The sequence below is a fragment of the Cydia amplana genome, chromosome 7 (assembly GCF_948474715.1).
Source record: "Cydia amplana chromosome 7, ilCydAmpl1.1, whole genome shotgun sequence".
Classification (NCBI taxonomy): Eukaryota; Metazoa; Arthropoda; class Insecta; order Lepidoptera; family Tortricidae; genus Cydia; species Cydia amplana.
This window is the reverse complement of record NC_086075.1, coordinates 4,322,378-4,340,706: the sequence shown is the minus strand read 5'-3', so window position 1 is coordinate 4,340,706 and position 18,329 is coordinate 4,322,378. Positions and strand designations below refer to the sequence as shown.

Here is an 18,329-nt window from a genome sequence, read left to right as displayed (position 1 = left end):
TGTCCCCGACACCTTTTTTTCAAATTTGGGATTTTTTATGTTATTTCTACTCGGAATCACGAGCTCTTTCTATCCTAATAGGAAAAAAAAAGTGTCCTAAGGTTCTTATTTCCATTCCGTCACCATTTTTCATAGACTTTGTATGGCGGTCGCGGAATGGAAAGACCGAAAAATGTATGGAAATTTTGGCACACTTTTTTTCTCCTATTATGATAGAAAGAGCTCGTGATTCTGAGTAGAAATAACATTAAAAAATCCCAAATTTGAAAAAAACTGTAGGGGACAACTTAAAAAAAAACGCCCCAATACATTCCACGGCTCTTCTCTTTCCGCAGAGACTATACTATGTATAGCCTGACCAGTAATATATGATAATTGTCAAGAGGGCGCTGTTATTCTCATGTATAGGGTGACAATTCAGTGTAGTATGAAAAAATTAGTTCCAGTGAAATTCCGCAACATGGCGCACCCTCAATAGAGGATCTTCTTCACCTATAGTGTATAATATCACAGATTAAATATAGTGTGTCAAAGTACTGTCTTATTTCAAACATAGACGGAGAGAGTCATACTATCTTTGTCTTACACTAGTACTAGCACCCAAAAGGAAAGGATGAGTATAATTTTTTTTGTTCCTATTTACTGACAAATTGGATTGACCATCTATAATATAGCTGGTCAAGCTAATCTTGTCAGTAAAAAAAGGCGCGAAATTCAATTTTTCTATATATCGATATCCCTTCGCGCCTACATTTTTCAAATTTGCCGCCTTTTTCTACTGACAAGATCTGCTTGACCAGCTATAGTTTTAATATGAAAATGGTCTAATAAAAGCGGCAAATTAAAAAAAACAACGGGTTGCACTCCGGGAGTGCCGGCAGAAGTGAAAACTCAATTACTACCTACTGCAAAATGTCTGCAGAACTATGTATAATTGAGGTTAACGCCATCTAGCGTTATTTGGTCGCATTACTTAAAACCCCTAAGCACATCACTGTTAGTACTCGAGTTATGTTAATGGGCGTTTTTGTTGTTGTCCTCTACACTTTTTTTTCAATTTTGGGATTTTTTATGTTATTTCTACTCAGAATCACGAGCTCTTTCATCCTAATAGGAGAAAAAAAGTACATTTTTCGATCTTTCCATTCCGCGACCGCCATACAAAGTCTATGAAAAATGGTGACGTAATGGAAATAAAAACCTTAGGACACTTTTTTCTCCTATTAGGATAGAAAGAGCTCGTGATTCTGAGTAGAAATAACATAAAAAATCCCAAATTTGAAAAAAAAGTGTAGGGGACAACAAAAAAAAACGCCCTAATACCAGTTAGACGGAAACTCACTAGATGGCATTTAAATCAATAAAGAAAAACTCAATGACATTGTAACATTTTTTTCGATCAGGTCACGTGTCCGTCTTACGGTCACGTGATCTGTCGCGAGTTTTACATTTTTTCTCCGCCTCAAAAAGTGCACAGCGCCGCTAAAGAAGTTTTCACTTCAAAAATGTAGGCGCGAAGGGTTATCGTCCCATAGAAAATTTGAATTTTGCTCCTATTTCAACTGACAAAGTTGTTTGACAGACTATGTAAATTCAAAAATATTTTTACAGTACATATGGCCTTATTTTCTCGCACTAGGGCGTAAAATAGCACTTTTCGTGTGTATGTCAAAAGTTTAAAGGGCCATATGTACTGTAAAACGTATGATACACGTGCGAATAGGTATACTTGGTCAACCAGATCTTGACAGTAGAAAAAGGCGGCAAATTTGAAAAATGTAGCCGCGAAGGGATATCGTCCCATAGAAAATTTGAATTTCGCGCCTTTTTTTACTGACAAGATTTGGTTGATCAGCTATATTTTTCACTATGATTTACCATATGCTCAGGGCAGATATCAGAACGCACTGTCAAATCTGACACTTCTGATTATTGTGACATAACACATAGACTAATGTAATGTAACTTTTAAATTCATATCACATTGTACTGTGTATAAGCTGGAATTGTAATTTGTTTCGTTTTATGTTTGAGCTGATGGCCAAGTTGCCAATGCTCGTAATAAATTAAAAAAAAAAAAAAAAAATTATTGTGACATAAGTGACATGAGTGACAGTCTGACCTGACAACTCTGACAGTACGGAATGAAAACTTTTAGGAGTGCTAACGCAAGTCGGAATTTCCACCGATTATTCTCAATTTTCCCTTACTCAAATATAAACTGTAATTATTAATCGCTTGGGGTGCTGACTGCTGTCGTTTAACACAATGCAGTCGCAGGACAAGCGTCCTAGGCAGGTGGACTTGGCCTCTTTAGATCCCTCGGCGCGAGTCAAACAACTAGCTAACTATGGAGCCATGGTGGAGGTGGACCCTAACGTGCCTCCGAGGAGGTAAGTTATAGTGCCGAAATTATAGTGTCGTGACCGGTAGAGTTAGGACCAGCAAAAATAGTCCTTGAGTTGCATCATATTGTGAGTCATACTCTGTTGATGTTTATTACTAGTTTGTGCTGTATCGTGGCTGTATCCATCCTATTCAAATTTATTTCATTTAATAGTAGCGCTGTGTATTTCATTATCAATCATTTAATATTTATTTTACTTTCTGAAAATTTGTTACAATATTCTGGGACTTCTGGGGCCACACTGAGTTATAAAATAAAATACCTAACAATTTTTGAGATTAGCACATTGTTGTCTTAAATTTCATCCCGAATTGTCTTTTCATCTTATCAAGTGTCATATCACAAAAAACCGAAGCATAACAATCATATATATCATTGTATGGAAATCACTACCACCTTAACGTAAATCCTAGCGGAGTAAACTTGAGGTTTATTCCAATTTTATCAGTAGAATCTTTATTAGCACCACATATGGCACTTTTTAAAATTTTGTCAAACTATTCATTATTATATGTAGTTAATTAGCTGACAAGATAGAAACCACTATACTTTGTATGGTGGGACTTACAACGCTATCTTTAATCAATTGTTTTCTTAAAGCTCTATCTTTTACTGAGGTGCCAATAAAGAGTATTCTGTCTATCTTTTTATTTCAGATACTACCGGTCAGGCTTGGAAATGGTCCGTATGGCAAACGTATACCTAGCAGAGGGCAGCCTCGAGAACGCATACATCTTATACATGAAGTTCATGACGCTGTTCCTTGAGAAGATGCGGAAGCACCCGGAGTACGCATCGGTGCCGGCGCAGGTGAAGAGTGTGAACCAGGCCAAGCTGAAGGAGGTGATGCCTAAAGCAGAGAAGCTTAAGCAGAAACTATTGGAGCAGTTTGCTAAAGAACATAAGCTGTATCAGGATAATGAGGTTTGTCTTTACTTTGAAGTTAACCTCTTTGTAATGTCCACCATGGAAACCTTTTTTATTTTGAATTTGAACCTTGATATATAGTAAATTGGGTTCAATTTTGGTTATTAGAGAAAACAATGATACAAAAGAAATGCTACTTTACTTGGTTTATGGAAGATTCTAATTCAATTGAAATAGAGTGTACATTGTAATTAATGTACATTGAGCCTTACAATAAGGCTACAATTGATTATTTTTAGAAAAAAATGATTAAATACTTTTAAAGTAATGCAAACCATTACACAACCACATAATACCGACCGACGACCGGTCTGGCCTAGTGGGTAGTGACCCTGCCTGCTAAGCCGATGGTCCTGGGTTCGAATCCCGGTAAGGGCATTTATTTGTGTTGTGTGATGAACACTAATATTTGTTCTGGAGTCGTGGATGTTTTCTATGTATATAAGTATGTATTTATCTATATAAGTATGTATATCGTCGCCTAGTACCCATAGTACAAGCTTTGCTTAGTTTGGGGCTAGGTTGATCTGTGTAAGATGTCCCCCAATATTAATTTTTTTATTTTATTTATTTAATGTAATACCTAAGTATAATAAGCCAAAAAATACAATATTTGTTATTTATTTGAGTTTTAGTAAACTTTTAGGAAGATCTTCCCATAGCATTTTTATGACAATGAATATTTACCAATGAGATTTATTGGAAAAATAATATCATTTTCAGTAAAACAAATTTGTTTTTAAAAATATTTACCTAATATGATTTTTAAATTGATAATTGTTTTAGGTGAAGAGGCGTTTAGCAGAGGAACAGAGGAAAAAGCAAGAACAAGATGATGCCAGGTTAGCGGAGAGACTGCAGGCCGACGAAGATGGACGGGATCACCCGCATTTGAAGGATGCAGTATGTAGCATTTTATGGTTTAAGACATTTATTCTCATAAGAATATACATTATTCACTTAAAATGAGAATTAAAATTTAACTTAATGCTATACAATAACTTGGTGTAGGTATTATTATGTTTTTGCATCTCAATTTTAAAACATCAAACATCAACATATATTCAGCAAATAGGCCACAAGGGCACTTTTACACGTCAACATGGAATTTACATGCAAGCAAAAAAAAAAACACATCAACAATTATGAAATACATCTAACCGCAAATATCAACTCAAACTAAAGTATTATAATTACATAGAGATGTATATAGTCTTTAAATATCGAGCTACAAAAACAAACTTAAATAAAAAAACAACAAACATACAAAAAGAAAAATCTAAAATTATTTAGAGGTGTAAATGTCTCTAAGTGTCAGAACTAAAAGATTATAATATATTGTTAATCAAATTATCCTTAGAGATGTATAGGGTCTCCAAGAGTCAAAATCCTGTATACCTAATTAAAATATTAATTAAGAGGAAAAATAAAATAAATAGCATACGAGAACCGAATGTGATGTATCAATGTAATTGTACTCAAAACAAAGTTACTGAATATAATAGCTCGTGTTAGCTTAAATAGACCAGTCTCCACAAATAGTTTAATATTAGTTATGCTAATTGTCCTAAAATCTAGACATTGGATCAAGCGAGGTAAGATAGGAGTACTGTACTGACGCAGCCACAGATTTTATTACATTAACCATTTATAGGTATGTATACTTACTTTTGGGATGTTTGAGTCCTTCAAAACTATTAACATGTAGTATCTACAGAAAAACAAAAAAAAACAACAAATCAAGTCTTGAGCTTAAATTGATCCTAAGGGGTCATCCATTAATTACATCACACGTTCAGGGGGAGGGAGGGGGTCAAGAAAATGTGACATATTGTGACATGGGGGAGGGGGGAGACACAAACTTTGTGACGTCACTTTAACTTCATCAGTAACCGAAAATTTATATAAATTATTTTATTCGCTGTATATTTAAATAACAAGTTTTTAAAACGATAATCGTTTTTATTCGTTTAATTTTCTTTCCTAAGCAGTTTTGGGTTATAAAATTACTAATATTTATATCGTCAAAAATATTTTGATAAAATATTAATAATACTTAGGTACTTACTTAATTCGATTTGGCGATTTCGTTAAAAAAATGTGACGTAGGGGGGAGGGGTTTGCCAAATGTGACCAAGTGTGACAAGGAGGGGGGAGGGGTCAAAAAACTTAGAAATTCGTGTGACGTAATTAATGGATGACCCCTAAGTGGATTTTCTAAAGATTATGTAACCCATTTGGATCTTAATTTTTTTGTTCGTGAAGCTGTCAACAATGGTTTTCTTATTATTAACGCATTCACTGCCAGCGCGCGGTACGGGTTATGAGCGTAGCTGATCACTTGCCTTATCTCGATAGCGAACAGCGTTTACTAACAAAGAACCCTCCTAGCGGGTAGTAGTGAATGTGTTAAACTTGGCTTGTTATACATTTCAGGTTCCATCATGCCCTGCTAAGCCGAATAGCGCTATCTCAAAAGAAAATGCATTGCTAACTTATACTAGTATAGCTGAGAATTCCATTTTCAAAATCATTTGTTTTTGAAATAGCGCTATTTGGTTTACGCCCACTTGCACCATCCCACTAATTTCATTTCATTTCATTTCATTTTTTATTCAGTCACAATTTACATTGTATATGAATATAAATTATAATTAAAATTAAAAATTTAAATTAAAAATAAATAAAAAATAAAAATAAAACTTAAATAATATCATGCAACTATAACAATTATTTACAAACTTAATAATATTTACAAATTTGGTATGTAGGTTGTAGGTTTAGTCAATAAAGATTATTATCATTAATAAAATCCTGGACAGAATAATAGGACTTCCTTAAAAGAAACGCTTTAAGCCTTGCATTAAAAATACAATGATCTACTATGGATTTCAACTCGATCGGTAATTTATTAAATAATTGAATAGCCTGGACACAAGCAGCATGCTTCGGTATATTGAACTTGGCTATAATCTTATTGGGGATGTCTTTTCTTCTAGACAAGAGCCTGCTCTCTCTTTCGCTCTGGTTTTCAACCTGATGTAAATGTTTTATTAGATCAGAGAGCAGGACAAGAATATACAGGGACGGCACTGGCAAGATTTTAAGTTCGGTGAAGTGATCCACGCAAGAATCTCTTTGCGAGATTCTAACTATGGTACGAATAGCCCTTTTTTGCATCTTGAATGCAGAGTCTGCATTGTATTTATAACCATTGCCCCATAGTTTAATGCTGTACCGAAGCTTTGACTCTACTAACGAATGATATACCATCTTCAAGTGTTTTATTGTAAGTTCGTCTCTCAAACTACGGAGCGCATAGCAAGCAGAACTCATCGACATGTTTACATGATGCACTTCGTGTTTCCAGTTTAATTGTGAGTCTATATGTATGCCCAAAAATTTAACCACATCTACTTGATTTATACTGACTCCATTTAACTTAACATCTAAAATATCTGACTGTCTCGTTGTCGCTGAAAAAAGTATTGCGCTTGTCTTTTTGGTATTTAATGTCAAATTGTTTATTCCGAACCACGTATTGAAACCCATAAGAACCGCGTTTACTGCTTCATTGAGTTGTTTTATACTACTTGCCGAAATTACTGCATTTGTGTCATCGGCGAAAACAACAACCTTTACATGCGGCATTTGCTTATTTATATAAGATATTAAATCGTTTATAAATGCAACGAAGAATAATGGACCCAAAATCGAACCTTGCGGTACTCCACGTCTTATGTTGATCATATCGGACTTGTACGCTTTCTCGGTGCCGCATTCAATAGCCTTAAGTTCGACATACTGTTTCCTGTTAGTGAGATAGGATTCATACAGTTTTAAAACCTGTCCCCGAACTCCATAGTGCTCCAATTTTTTTAATAGTATTTTATGATCGACCGTGTCGAAAGCGGAGCTTAGGTCAAGGAACAGTCCAGCTACTTTATCTTTATTATTTATTGCGTGTACCACATCTTCGATTAAGGCGTCCGTAGCTTCACGAGTGCCAACGCCTCTACGATACCCAAATTGTCTGTCTTGTAACGCATCACAGCGGTTGAGGTGATTTTGCAGGCGCGATTTCATAGTTTTTTCTAATATTTTAGACAGAGTTGGTAAAAGTGATATGGGTCTGTAATTCTTTGGATCACTTTTTATTCCCTTTTTGTAGATTGGCAGCACTTTTGCTATCTTTAATTGCTCGGGAAATCTACCTAGCTCAAAACATTTATTAAATATCTCCGCAAGTGGCTCGGCCAGTAAGTCCACGTTGTCTTTTATAACTGTTATGGGAATTTCGTCATATCCAACAGAAGATTTGGGAGCCATTTCCTTTACCAGTTTCCAAACTTCATAGGGAGTAACTATGTCAAATTCCATGTTGTGTTCGATTCTTTTAGTGCAGTCTTTAAGCAAATCTACTGCCTGTAGAGAACACTAACCCGGGGTTGAGCGGTTAAACCGTTAACCCAGTGTCAAATTGTACTGGTTACCATGGTAACTCCAGGTTTGGCCTAGTGGGGTTCGAATCCCGGTAAGGGCATTTATTTGTGTGATAAACACTAATATTTGTTCCGGAGTCATGGATGTTTTCTATGTATATAAGTATTAGAGATGCAACGGATAGTTGTTTGGCCGGATACCGGATATCCGGCCTGGACACTGGCCGAATATCCGGTATCCGGCCGCCGGATATTCGGCCGGCGGAACTGTACTTATATTTTGAGTTTAGCAGGTGCGCGTCGTGCAGGTTTCGACCTGTTTCGTAGTGAACGTTCGCGCGGACACATTTCTAGGATCGTAACGAGTTTTATCATGTCATTACGTAGTAAGTTCGTTTATATTTACAAGTGCGCGCGCGTATTTTTGTGTAAACAAATAAGTGTATTGTGTGACATTGGTTACGTATTCATTTCTATCTACTGTGTCGTTAGCATTATGACCGTGACTGTTTTTTAGATTCCATTTTTTACCCTAAAATGTGTTAATTTTACTATCCGGTATCCGGCCGGATAGTAGGTCACTATCCGGTATCCGGCCGGATACTAATATAACGGCCGGATAGGCCGGATACCGGATAGTAACCGGATATCCGGTGCATCTCTAATAAGTATGTATTTATCTATCTATATAAGTATGTATATCGTCGCCTAGCACCCATAGTACAAGCTTTGCTTAGTTTTAGGGCTAGGTTGATCTGTGTAAGATGTCCCCCAATATTTATTTTATTTATTTACTTATTCTATTCTATTCTATATGTAATATCTGTGTCCCCAGGACAAATGGGCGGTGTCCCCGTCCGCGCCGCCCGTGGACGGCGTGCTGTACCCGGACGACTTCGCGGCCACGCCGCCGCGCGCGCCGCCGCACCACTACGACCCCGCGTCGCCACTTATCCCGCCTTCGCACCAGTTAGTACTGTCCTATTCGAATACACCACATTCCTATCTGTATAGATATATACCAGCCAATATTATTCGCATCCATAATACAGACTGGCCAATATTATTCTTCTCCATATTAATAATAATATCTGGGAGACCGAGCTTTGCTCGGTAAACATATAAAACCTCAAAAATGAGCGTTTTCCCAGAGATAAGACCTAGCTAGATCGATTTTTTGTCCCCGAAAACCCCCATATACCAAATTTCATCGAAATCGTTAGAGCCGTTTCCGAGATCGCCGAAATATATATACATATAAATAAATAAATAAACAAGAATTGCTCGTTTAAAGGTATTAGATTAATCCATATATATCAGCCAATACTTTTCTCATACTTTTCCTCGCGTTGTCCCGGCATTTTGCCACGGCTCATGGGAGCCTGGGGTCCGCTTGACAACGAATCCCAAGCATTGACATAGGCACTAGTTTTTACGAAAGCGACTGCCATCTGACCTTCCAACCCAGAGGGGAACCTAGGCCTTATTGGGATTAGTCAGGTTGCCTCACGGTGTTTTCCTTCATCGAAAAGCGACTGGTAAATATCAAATGGTATTTCGTACATAAGTTCCGAAAAACTCATTGGTACGAGCCGGGGTTTGAACCCGCGACCTCGGGATTTTAAGTCACACGCTCTCACCGCTAAAGATCGGTTTTCCTAGGATAGCGGTGCCGTCATATAGCGGCCGTCTCCATACTAAATAATACGGCTAAATATGAATGTCGTAGTCGAAGGAAACCAAAGCTTTAGCCACCAGCCCTTAAAATACTTTTCTCATGGTAAACCAGAACTTTGGGAGTATTGTCAAGAGGGCGCTCGTTTTGAATTTTATATAGCAACAATTTGTATAGTGGGGACAATGGAAATTGGCAGATGATTTTTGTTTTATTCCGACAACTTTAATAGGTGCGAAGTTTGATGTTTGGATATTTCTTCAGTTTTTACGCTTAAATGGCTGACTCGATTTAGATAAAATGAATAGCGTAAAGTCAATAAGTAACGCAAGAGTTATAAGTAAGAATTTATATAGATAATTTTTCTTTTTTTGTTTTCTTTTTTTAGGTTTGGTCATTTAATTACGCCCTTACGCCCTTCGCTAGCAATCCGTGATACCGATGCATGCGATACACCTAATACACAAATCAAATTATTACAAGACATCAACCAAATCGTGACGACCTGACTATAGTGACATTTGTCCATAAGTTTGAAACTTACCCGTCAATTCAGATGCTTATTTCGTTATGTTTTCTAATGGAAGAAATTTCTCTCCCGCTAGTTTTTTTTTTTCAATAAATAACTATATAGACTATTTACAACTTTTTTCTCTGTAAAATCTAAAACTTTCGGCATGATTATTGCAGTCTAATAATAATTCACACGAAACTAGACAAAGCAATGTTTACATTGTCAATATTGACAACTATCATAGAGGGTAGATGTTGTCTATTATTAAAATTGTTGCCACTGCTAGAAATTAGTACCAACAAATTTCCGTAACATGGCGCACCCTCAATAGATCCTGGTTCACCTATATATATATAATATTTAGTAAGTAATAAACAAATTTTAAGAAAATACTGGTTGGTGTTTTTTTACGCATGAAAATATCTGTGTTAAAGAACATAACTCTTTTATAATTGACAACATAATATTATTTGCAGAGACAGCACCACAACAGGTCTTGTGCCAGGCCTGTGGGGCCTACGCGCCGTGGTGGTCCCCGCGGGCCTGATGGCGCAGTTCCTCCGGCTTGCCCAGCCCAACACTCGCAAGGACGTCGAGACCTGTGGCATTCTGGCTGGCAAACTGGTAAGTCCACATTTCAGGTCTGGTCTGGTGCCAGGTCGGTGGCACAAAATAGATACAGTACAGAAATCAATCTACATACAAAGTGCGCTCGAGCAACGCACACATAGACACTGCTCACGGACACGATATCTCGGACCGGTTGGGACCAGTGCGAGCGCGAGTGCCATCCGCTTGAGACACGCGTCTGTGAGCTTTTTTGTGCAATAATGGAGAAACAAAAAAAAGTTATTATAACTGTTCAGTGGACGGTTGTTTGAATTGAACATAAAACGATGAATTGTCGTTTTTTAAGCTACCAGTGGTTTCAGAGAGGTAAGTAAGTATTTCGATGGTTCGTTTTAACGTTAAACAGAACAGTTAGGTAGGTAGGTACCTATGCACCCCGCCCCGGCCACTACTAGATACGAGTGCCACTATCACGTTACTACGATAGTTTTTTGTGCATAAATCATAGTTGACAACCCTAGAGCGACCGCCGAGCGTAGGTATGAAAAGTGAAGTACATACATGTGATTGACTTCTGTACTGTATCTATTTTGTGTCGGTGGGGCCTGCGCGCCGTGTGGCCAAAGGCTCGATGCATCCGAAAGATTCGCACTTTCACGCGAGGCCTAAGGCCAAGCTGCGGGAGTTAAGTGCTCAAACACAGAACAATAGTACAGTCAAAGAATTTAATTCCCTACCCATTTTGTATTTTGTCATTGTCACAGTGACAATAGTATGAGGTCTCTAGCAACTTGCATATTGATTGTCACTGACAAGGTACGAAATGGGTAGGAAATTAACTTATTTGACTGTAGGGCCAAAAACCCAGTGCGTCCGACAGTTGAGCGTTTTCCGCAATCTTAATTGCGAAAAGCTTAACGCATTTACTGCCTGCCAACCTGTCAGGCGGGTGCTCTATCCGTAGTCGCTTTTCGTTACATACGGTTTTTCCCATGTTATCGGCTACGCTCGTAGCGCGTAGCAAGCGCTGGCATTGAATGTGTTAATTGTTCTATGTTTGAGCCTTCGGCCTCGCGTGGCGGCGCGCCGCGTTTTTTAATATTTTCAACGTGCCTAATGCATAATAGGGATGTTGACACATGTTGAATTTTATAACAAAATCTAGTAAAATAGATAGCAAACGAGCAATTTATCACAATAATGTGGATATTAAAATAAAATATTGAAAAATTACAAAAATACAGGACCTGAAAGTTTCAAAATTTAAGTTTTTTTTTAACTTCCAAAACCGATAAAAGTAAGGGTACCATTCGATTCCTTACATTTCACCAAAAAAAATATTGTATAGCAACTATATACATAAACGCAATATTTCACCGACAAAAACGCAATTTTCTTGTTTTGTCCATACTACAACGTGGGCGATGACCTCACGGCCTCTGGCCGTTTTGTATAGGGCGTTTCGCGAGTGAAGTGCGACTGTCGGACTTTGACTACAATTTCTGACTTTTGTGTTACTTTAATGCAATGGGTCCCATATAGACATTTGATCCTAAAAACAAACCCGATCGATTGATACCATAAAAAAAATTAGTCATGTAGCCTATTGTAATGAATACAGGAGCGTGATCAGCTGAAGATCACGCACGTGATCGTCCCGCAGCAGACGGGCACCGCGGACTCGTGCAGCACCAACAACGAGGAAGACATCTTCCTGTACCAGGACCAGAACAACCTCATCACGCTGGGCTGGATACATGTAACAACTATCCCTTTGTCCCTTTCTTCTCCTTCCTCGCGTTATCCCGGCATTTTTGCCACGGCTCATGGGAGGCTGGGGTCCGCTTGACAACTAATCCCATGATTTGACGTAGGCACTAGTTTTTACGAAAGCGACTGCCATCTGACCTTCCAACCCAAAGGGGAAACTAGGCCTTATTGGGATTAGTCCGGTTTCCTCACGATGTTTTCCTTCACCGAAAAGCGACTGGTAAATATCAAATGATATTTCGTACATAAGTTCCGAAAAACCCTTTGTCCCTTTCTTACAAATACATAAGTTAAAATGACAGATAAGGACAAACAATTATTAGCTATTTAGGTAACTGAGGTTTGTTAGCGCGTTTATGAATAAGGGGGTGTTTGCTAGTGGCAATGATATATATAACTGCGTATAAAATAAAAACGAAGAAAAAAACGTGACTCCGAAAATCAAGAAAAAAATATGTTGAAAAAAATGGAGCCATACCTTTGTCCTATACTTGTGTAGATGGCGACACCGTTTGATATTTAACAAATTTAACACATCTCTGTGAAAGGACAAGGATCAAAGTCAAATGGCGTTCTAAAAGTTTTAAGCCTGTGTCGAAAGATTAGACTACAAAATTTACTTTGACAATAATGTGATTTAATATGTGTTCAAAACGCGAAAGTTTTAAATCTTATAATCTATATTGTTTCCCAAAAATGTATAAGTCATAATGTATATTGTGCTCGCATGCATTTTCGTTAGTCAAACCTAACCTCACCTATATATAGGATAACCTTACGAAAATCCTGAAAAGTTAACGGTTTTAGCTTTATGACTAAATGATAATCTGACTAACAATTCATTATGACTTAAAACTTTATGGGAAACAAAGGGACCCCCCATGCGATGACCAATAATACAAAACTGTGATCATGATATGTTATTCTTAGTTTTGAAACGTTACAGACGCACCCGACTCAGACTGCGTTCCTCTCATCGGTGGACCTGCACACGCAGTGCTCCTACCAGCTCATGATGCCCGAGGCCATCGCCATCGTGTGTGCGCCCAAATACAACGAGTAAGCATTCACACACACACACACACACACGCACACACACACACACACACACACACACACACACACACACACACACACACACACACACACACACACACACATCTCACATATCACGTTCACATTCGCGTAGTTACTTATGAATCTCGGATCCATCTCCTTAGATTCACTGCAGGGTTCGAAAGGATAATTATCAATGATAGTTATCCTGATTTTTATGTTTGATAATTATCAATTTGATAATAAACTAATAAAATTTGTATTTTTTATTATCAAAGAATTCAAAGAAAATAAATATAGCACCATTCATGCCTGGGATAAGTATCCTATCTTTATCGGATAATCTCATCATCTAAGCTCTGATTTGGAATTTTTAGGGTTCCGTATCTCGAAAGGAAATACGGAACCCTTATAGTAACTCGTGCCTCTGTCGACCATTCCCCCCCCCCCCCCCCCTTTATCTCCGAAACTACTAGGTCTAAAGTTTTGAAAAAAATACACAAAATAGTTCTTTACCTATAGATGACAGGAAAATTTTTAGAAATGTGCAGTCAAGCGTGAGTCGGACTTAATGTACGGAACCCTTGGAACCCGAGTCCGACTCGCACCTGGCCGGTTTTTTTTTGGCCTAAAAATGTAAAGCATTGCATTATTCGTAGGACTGGATTCTTCGCCCTAACCCCAAACCACGGTATGCAGTACATCACAAACTGCCGACAGGTCGGTTTTCACCCGCACGCGGAAGACCCGCCGCTATTCTATGTGAGTTATACTATTTTAACTAGCCTCTACTTGCGACATCGTCTTATAAACTGAAATAAATGTCATATACCAAGAAAAGGTGACCAAGGGCTTTAGTGCCCAAGGCTGGAATCGAACCAGCGTCCTCTGCTATCGCGGCAGGTGCCTGTGCCATTCGGCCACCGGGCCACAGCGGCATAGTTCGATATCTTACTGAAGGCTTATGGCGCCGCGATAGCAGAGGACGCTGGTTCGATTCCAGCCTAGGGCACTGAGGCCTTGGTCACTCTTTCTTGGTATATGACATTAATGTCAGTTTATAATTTATATAGTAGTGTTTCTACTTGAAATAAAAACAAATTAAAAAAAAAAATTCTGGAAATAATTAAATTTGTTCTAATACTTCTAATAGGACATCGTCGTATTTTTTGTGTGTATTAATAATGAGTAGGATAACTGGGTACAAGTTCGCTGCAAGTATCTCTCTTTCTAACAAATACGGTTGCTAGAGTGGGACCAAACTTACTCTGCACAACTTTACACTTGCAAAATGAAAGTGGAAGCATACTTTAATAATGAAACTTCCTTCAAGGCTTCGTCACAAAGGCGCGTTTTCCGGGCGGGGCGTGAGCGGAGCGCGCCGCTTTTACATATAAAATCGCCCACGCCCCGCTCACGCGCCGCCCGCAAATCGCTGTGTGACGGAGCCTTTAGAGTTGCTTCCTTAGAGATAGCTACAAATGACCTGTTTTTCAGACGGTCGACCACATTCGCATCGACCAGTCGGCGTCCGTAGAAATGGTGGATCTCCGGAGATGAACGGACTGACACTTAGATTTATGTACCCGTAGGTATATGCCTGATTGGGAAACTAATCCGTCATCGATCTAAGGCCGTAGCTAAAATGACAAACTTTTGTCAAGAGGGAGTATTACTCCTAGGGATGTAACGATACATGATTTTGCCGATACGATACCGATATTTAAAGTAAATAATCGGCGATACCGATGCCGATACCGATATCGATAGCCTGGTAGTTACTTAATAAATCAAATAAATAAAGAATTATATCCTTTATATGCATAAAACATACTTATGTTTAATAGACACTCGATTTTAAGTGTGAAAAACTGAAAAATAAAAATAATGAAAAATATATTCCTATTAGCAAAATAGCACGATTATAGCTGCTTCACTGTTACGTTGGGTAAGTAATATATCGTAGTAAAACTTACGTAAATTTTGACACATCAAGTTAAAATTGAGGTGAAGAATATTATTGCCCAATAAAATACCTTACTGTGAGTTGTTTACATTTTGTTGTGATATCGGGTGTATTTAAATCGGCGATGCCGATATATCGGCCTGCCGATTATATCGGCCGATATATCGTATCGGTATCGGTATCGTTACATCCCTAATTACTGCAATGCATAGACTAGGAGTCCTCTAGACGGAGTTTAGAGCAATTATATCATGAAACCGATGCTGCCAAACATACTGGGGTGCGGGGGACGAGGTGAGCGAATCCTGTGCCGTGATTGGTCCGTTCAAAGACACGGGCCAATCACGGCACGGGATTGACTCGAAGATGGAGTAAAACTACCGTATGAGTGGCAGAGGGGGTAGCGTTACTATGCTCAGTCTAGAGGATGTCTTGTCTGTGACTGAACCCTAAACTGTTTTTTGACAAGTTTTCACAGACAGTCAAATATGACATTGATACATCAAGGCGGTTTGTTTACAAAGGGCCTACCGGGAAACGCGAAATCGAAACTCAGCTGTCTGCCTCTTTATCGCTCGAATATACAAGAGTGGTAGAGAGGTTAGATAAGAAAATTTCGACTCTCTCGTTTGCGGTAGCGAGTAGACCATTAGATTGTGACTTATTGTGGGAGTGGCGCCCCCTACGCAGAGTTCCGCGTTAATATTCCCTATTGAACAGTTAAGATCCCAAAATATACCGGGATGACAAATGCGACGAAAAGTCACGCCATAATTGGGCGTTTTTTTTTGTTGTCCCAAACACTTTTTTTTTCAAATTTGATATTTTTTATGTTATTTCTACTCAGAATCACGAGCTCTTTCTATCCTAATAGGAGAAAAAAAGTGTCCCAAAATTTCCATACATTTTACGATCTTTCCATTACGCGACCGCCATACAAAGTCTATGAAAAATGGTGACGGAATGGAAAAAAAAACCTTAGGACACTTTTTTTCTCCTATTAGGATAGAAAGAGCTCGTTATTCTGAGTAGAAATAACATAAAAAATCCCAATTTAAAAAAAAAAGTGTTTGGGACAACAAAAAAAAAACGCCCAATTTCCTTACATTATTATAGTTTTTTCTATAAAAGATTGTCATTTGGCTAGGCTTGTTTTATTTAACCTCAAACTATCGAAAGAGACCGACGGTCGTTAAAATAATTTCGTAGATAGGCTGTATTGTTATAAGTTTAACTATGGGTGAGCTTTGCAAATGCGAGTAGATAACTAGTGAGCAGCAATAGTTGTTAAGCGGGCGAGGTGTTCAAAATTATCTTGACGCGACTTTATTGTTAAGAGAATAAAGGCTTCGGCACACAGGCGCGTTTTCCGGGCGGGGCGTGAGCGGAGCGTGAGCGTTTTGTATGTAAAAGCGGCGCGCCCCGCTCACGCGCCAGGAAAACGCGCCTGTGTGACGAAGCCTTAAGAGCGCGCCAAGGTCATTTTGAACACCTCGCCCGCTTAGTAACTATTGCTGCTGAATGTACAGTCACGCTCCGTGATTGTTACGCCATTTAGGGTTCTAGTTACACTGGACTATCCATAGCGTAAGTATGGAACATCCAATTTAGCTAGGACCCTAAATGGCTTAACAATCCCGTGTGGTGACTGTACCTACATTGCGTCATAAAGACGTTAAAATTTTCATCAACATTAAAGTACAGTCAGCAGCAGAAGTTGCTAAGCGGGCGAGGTGTTCAAAATTACCTTGGCACGCGCTTATTCTCTTAACAATAAAGTCGCGTCAAGATCATTTTGAATACCTCGCCCGCTTAGCAACTTCTGATGCTGACTGTACTGACAGTTGTTTTATGAAAACCTTTGTTTGCATCCACGCGAGCTTCCTTTTGCACTTTAGTTAAGGTGCCATATTTAGAAGTGTCCATAGGTTTTGACTCAGACCAAGATAAGTCTGCAACGATTTTGATGCAGTGCAAGTGTTATTTTAAACGTCAAACTTCTATGAAATTATGACGTATAAATAACACATGCACTAAAAAATTCTCACTAGATCCATCTTGGATCTACTGGTTGGATCTATAGAGAATAATTGCTGCGTGTGCTATCAAAATCGTTGCAGACTTCTCATGGTCTAACTACCTCGTAAGAACTGTTATTTTTCGTATATTTTCGATTTTACGCAAGCTAAAAAAACCTTGAAGTTGACTGATATTTGACAGTATTGTTCCAATTAACTCACGCAATTCATACACTTGATACACTAACACGGCAAAGGGCTTTTTTGTGACTAATTATTATAATCAACTAGAACTTTATATTATGGGCTTGCATTTTTGAAGTGAAAACTTCTTTAGCGGCGCTGTGCACTTTTTGAGGTGGGGAAAAAATGTTAAACTCGCGACAGATCACGTGACCTGATCGAAAAACTTACAATGTCATTGAGTTTTTATTTATTGATTTAAATGCCATCTAGTGAGTTTCCCTCTAACTGGTATTAATATAACTCGAGTACTAACAGCTAGATGGCGTTAACCTCAATTATACATAGTGTTGCAGACATTTTGCACTAGTCATTGAGTTTTCACTTCTGCCGGCACTCCCGGAGTGCAACCCGTTGTTTTTTTTGTACAATGACAAAGCAAAACAGACAAATATAACACTTCCGTGAGACAGACATATTAAATATTTATTAAAACGGGTCACTCACGTATTTTAAGGGCTCATTTAGACGGGGCGAGAACTCGCATGCGAGTGTCATTACATTGCGTCATTTGATCGGTCGGCTGAATTGATATAGCCTCAATGGTCCGCAATGTAACTAAAATCGTATACGAGTTCGCGCGCCGTCTAAATGAGCCCGAAGTCTAAAACCGTTCCACATATTATTTCACTCTATACCGAGGACTCTGCTCTCTGCGCCCGATGACTCATGCGTGATACGTGAGTGACCCGTTTAACCTTTTGAACGCCATTGACCGATATATCCGCACCGTAGACCGTT

General features: G+C 38.5%; 1 protein-coding gene across 1 annotated transcript; it reads left to right on the top strand.

Annotated features, from left to right (window-relative positions):
• Positions 1-2,234: 2,234 nt before the first annotated feature.
• On the top strand, positions 2,235-14,992 carry LOC134649385 (STAM-binding protein-like A). The gene is made up of 9 exons (XM_063504124.1): positions 2,235-2,393; positions 3,064-3,331; positions 4,121-4,237; positions 8,612-8,745; positions 10,442-10,589; positions 12,157-12,294; positions 13,252-13,364; positions 14,021-14,123; positions 14,859-14,992. The coding sequence occupies exons 1-9, from the start codon at positions 2,269-2,271 to the stop codon at positions 14,919-14,921; spliced, it is 1,209 nt and encodes a 402-aa protein (XP_063360194.1). The 5' UTR covers positions 2,235-2,268; the 3' UTR covers positions 14,922-14,992.
• The last annotated feature ends 3,337 nt before the right edge of the window (positions 14,993-18,329 follow it).

Excerpts from the sequence above, each read along its gene's own strand:
- LOC134649385 (XM_063504124.1), top strand. The coding sequence starts at position 2,269 with ATGCAGTCGCAGGACAAGCGTCCTAGGCAGGTGGACTTGGCCTCTTTA. Across the intron at positions 10,590-12,156 it reads GCATTCTGGCTGGCAAACTG|GAGCGTGATCAGCTGAAGAT; the intron begins GTAAGTCCACAT and ends TAATGAATACAG. Across the intron at positions 12,295-13,251 it reads TCACGCTGGGCTGGATACAT|ACGCACCCGACTCAGACTGC; the intron begins GTAACAACTATC and ends GAAACGTTACAG.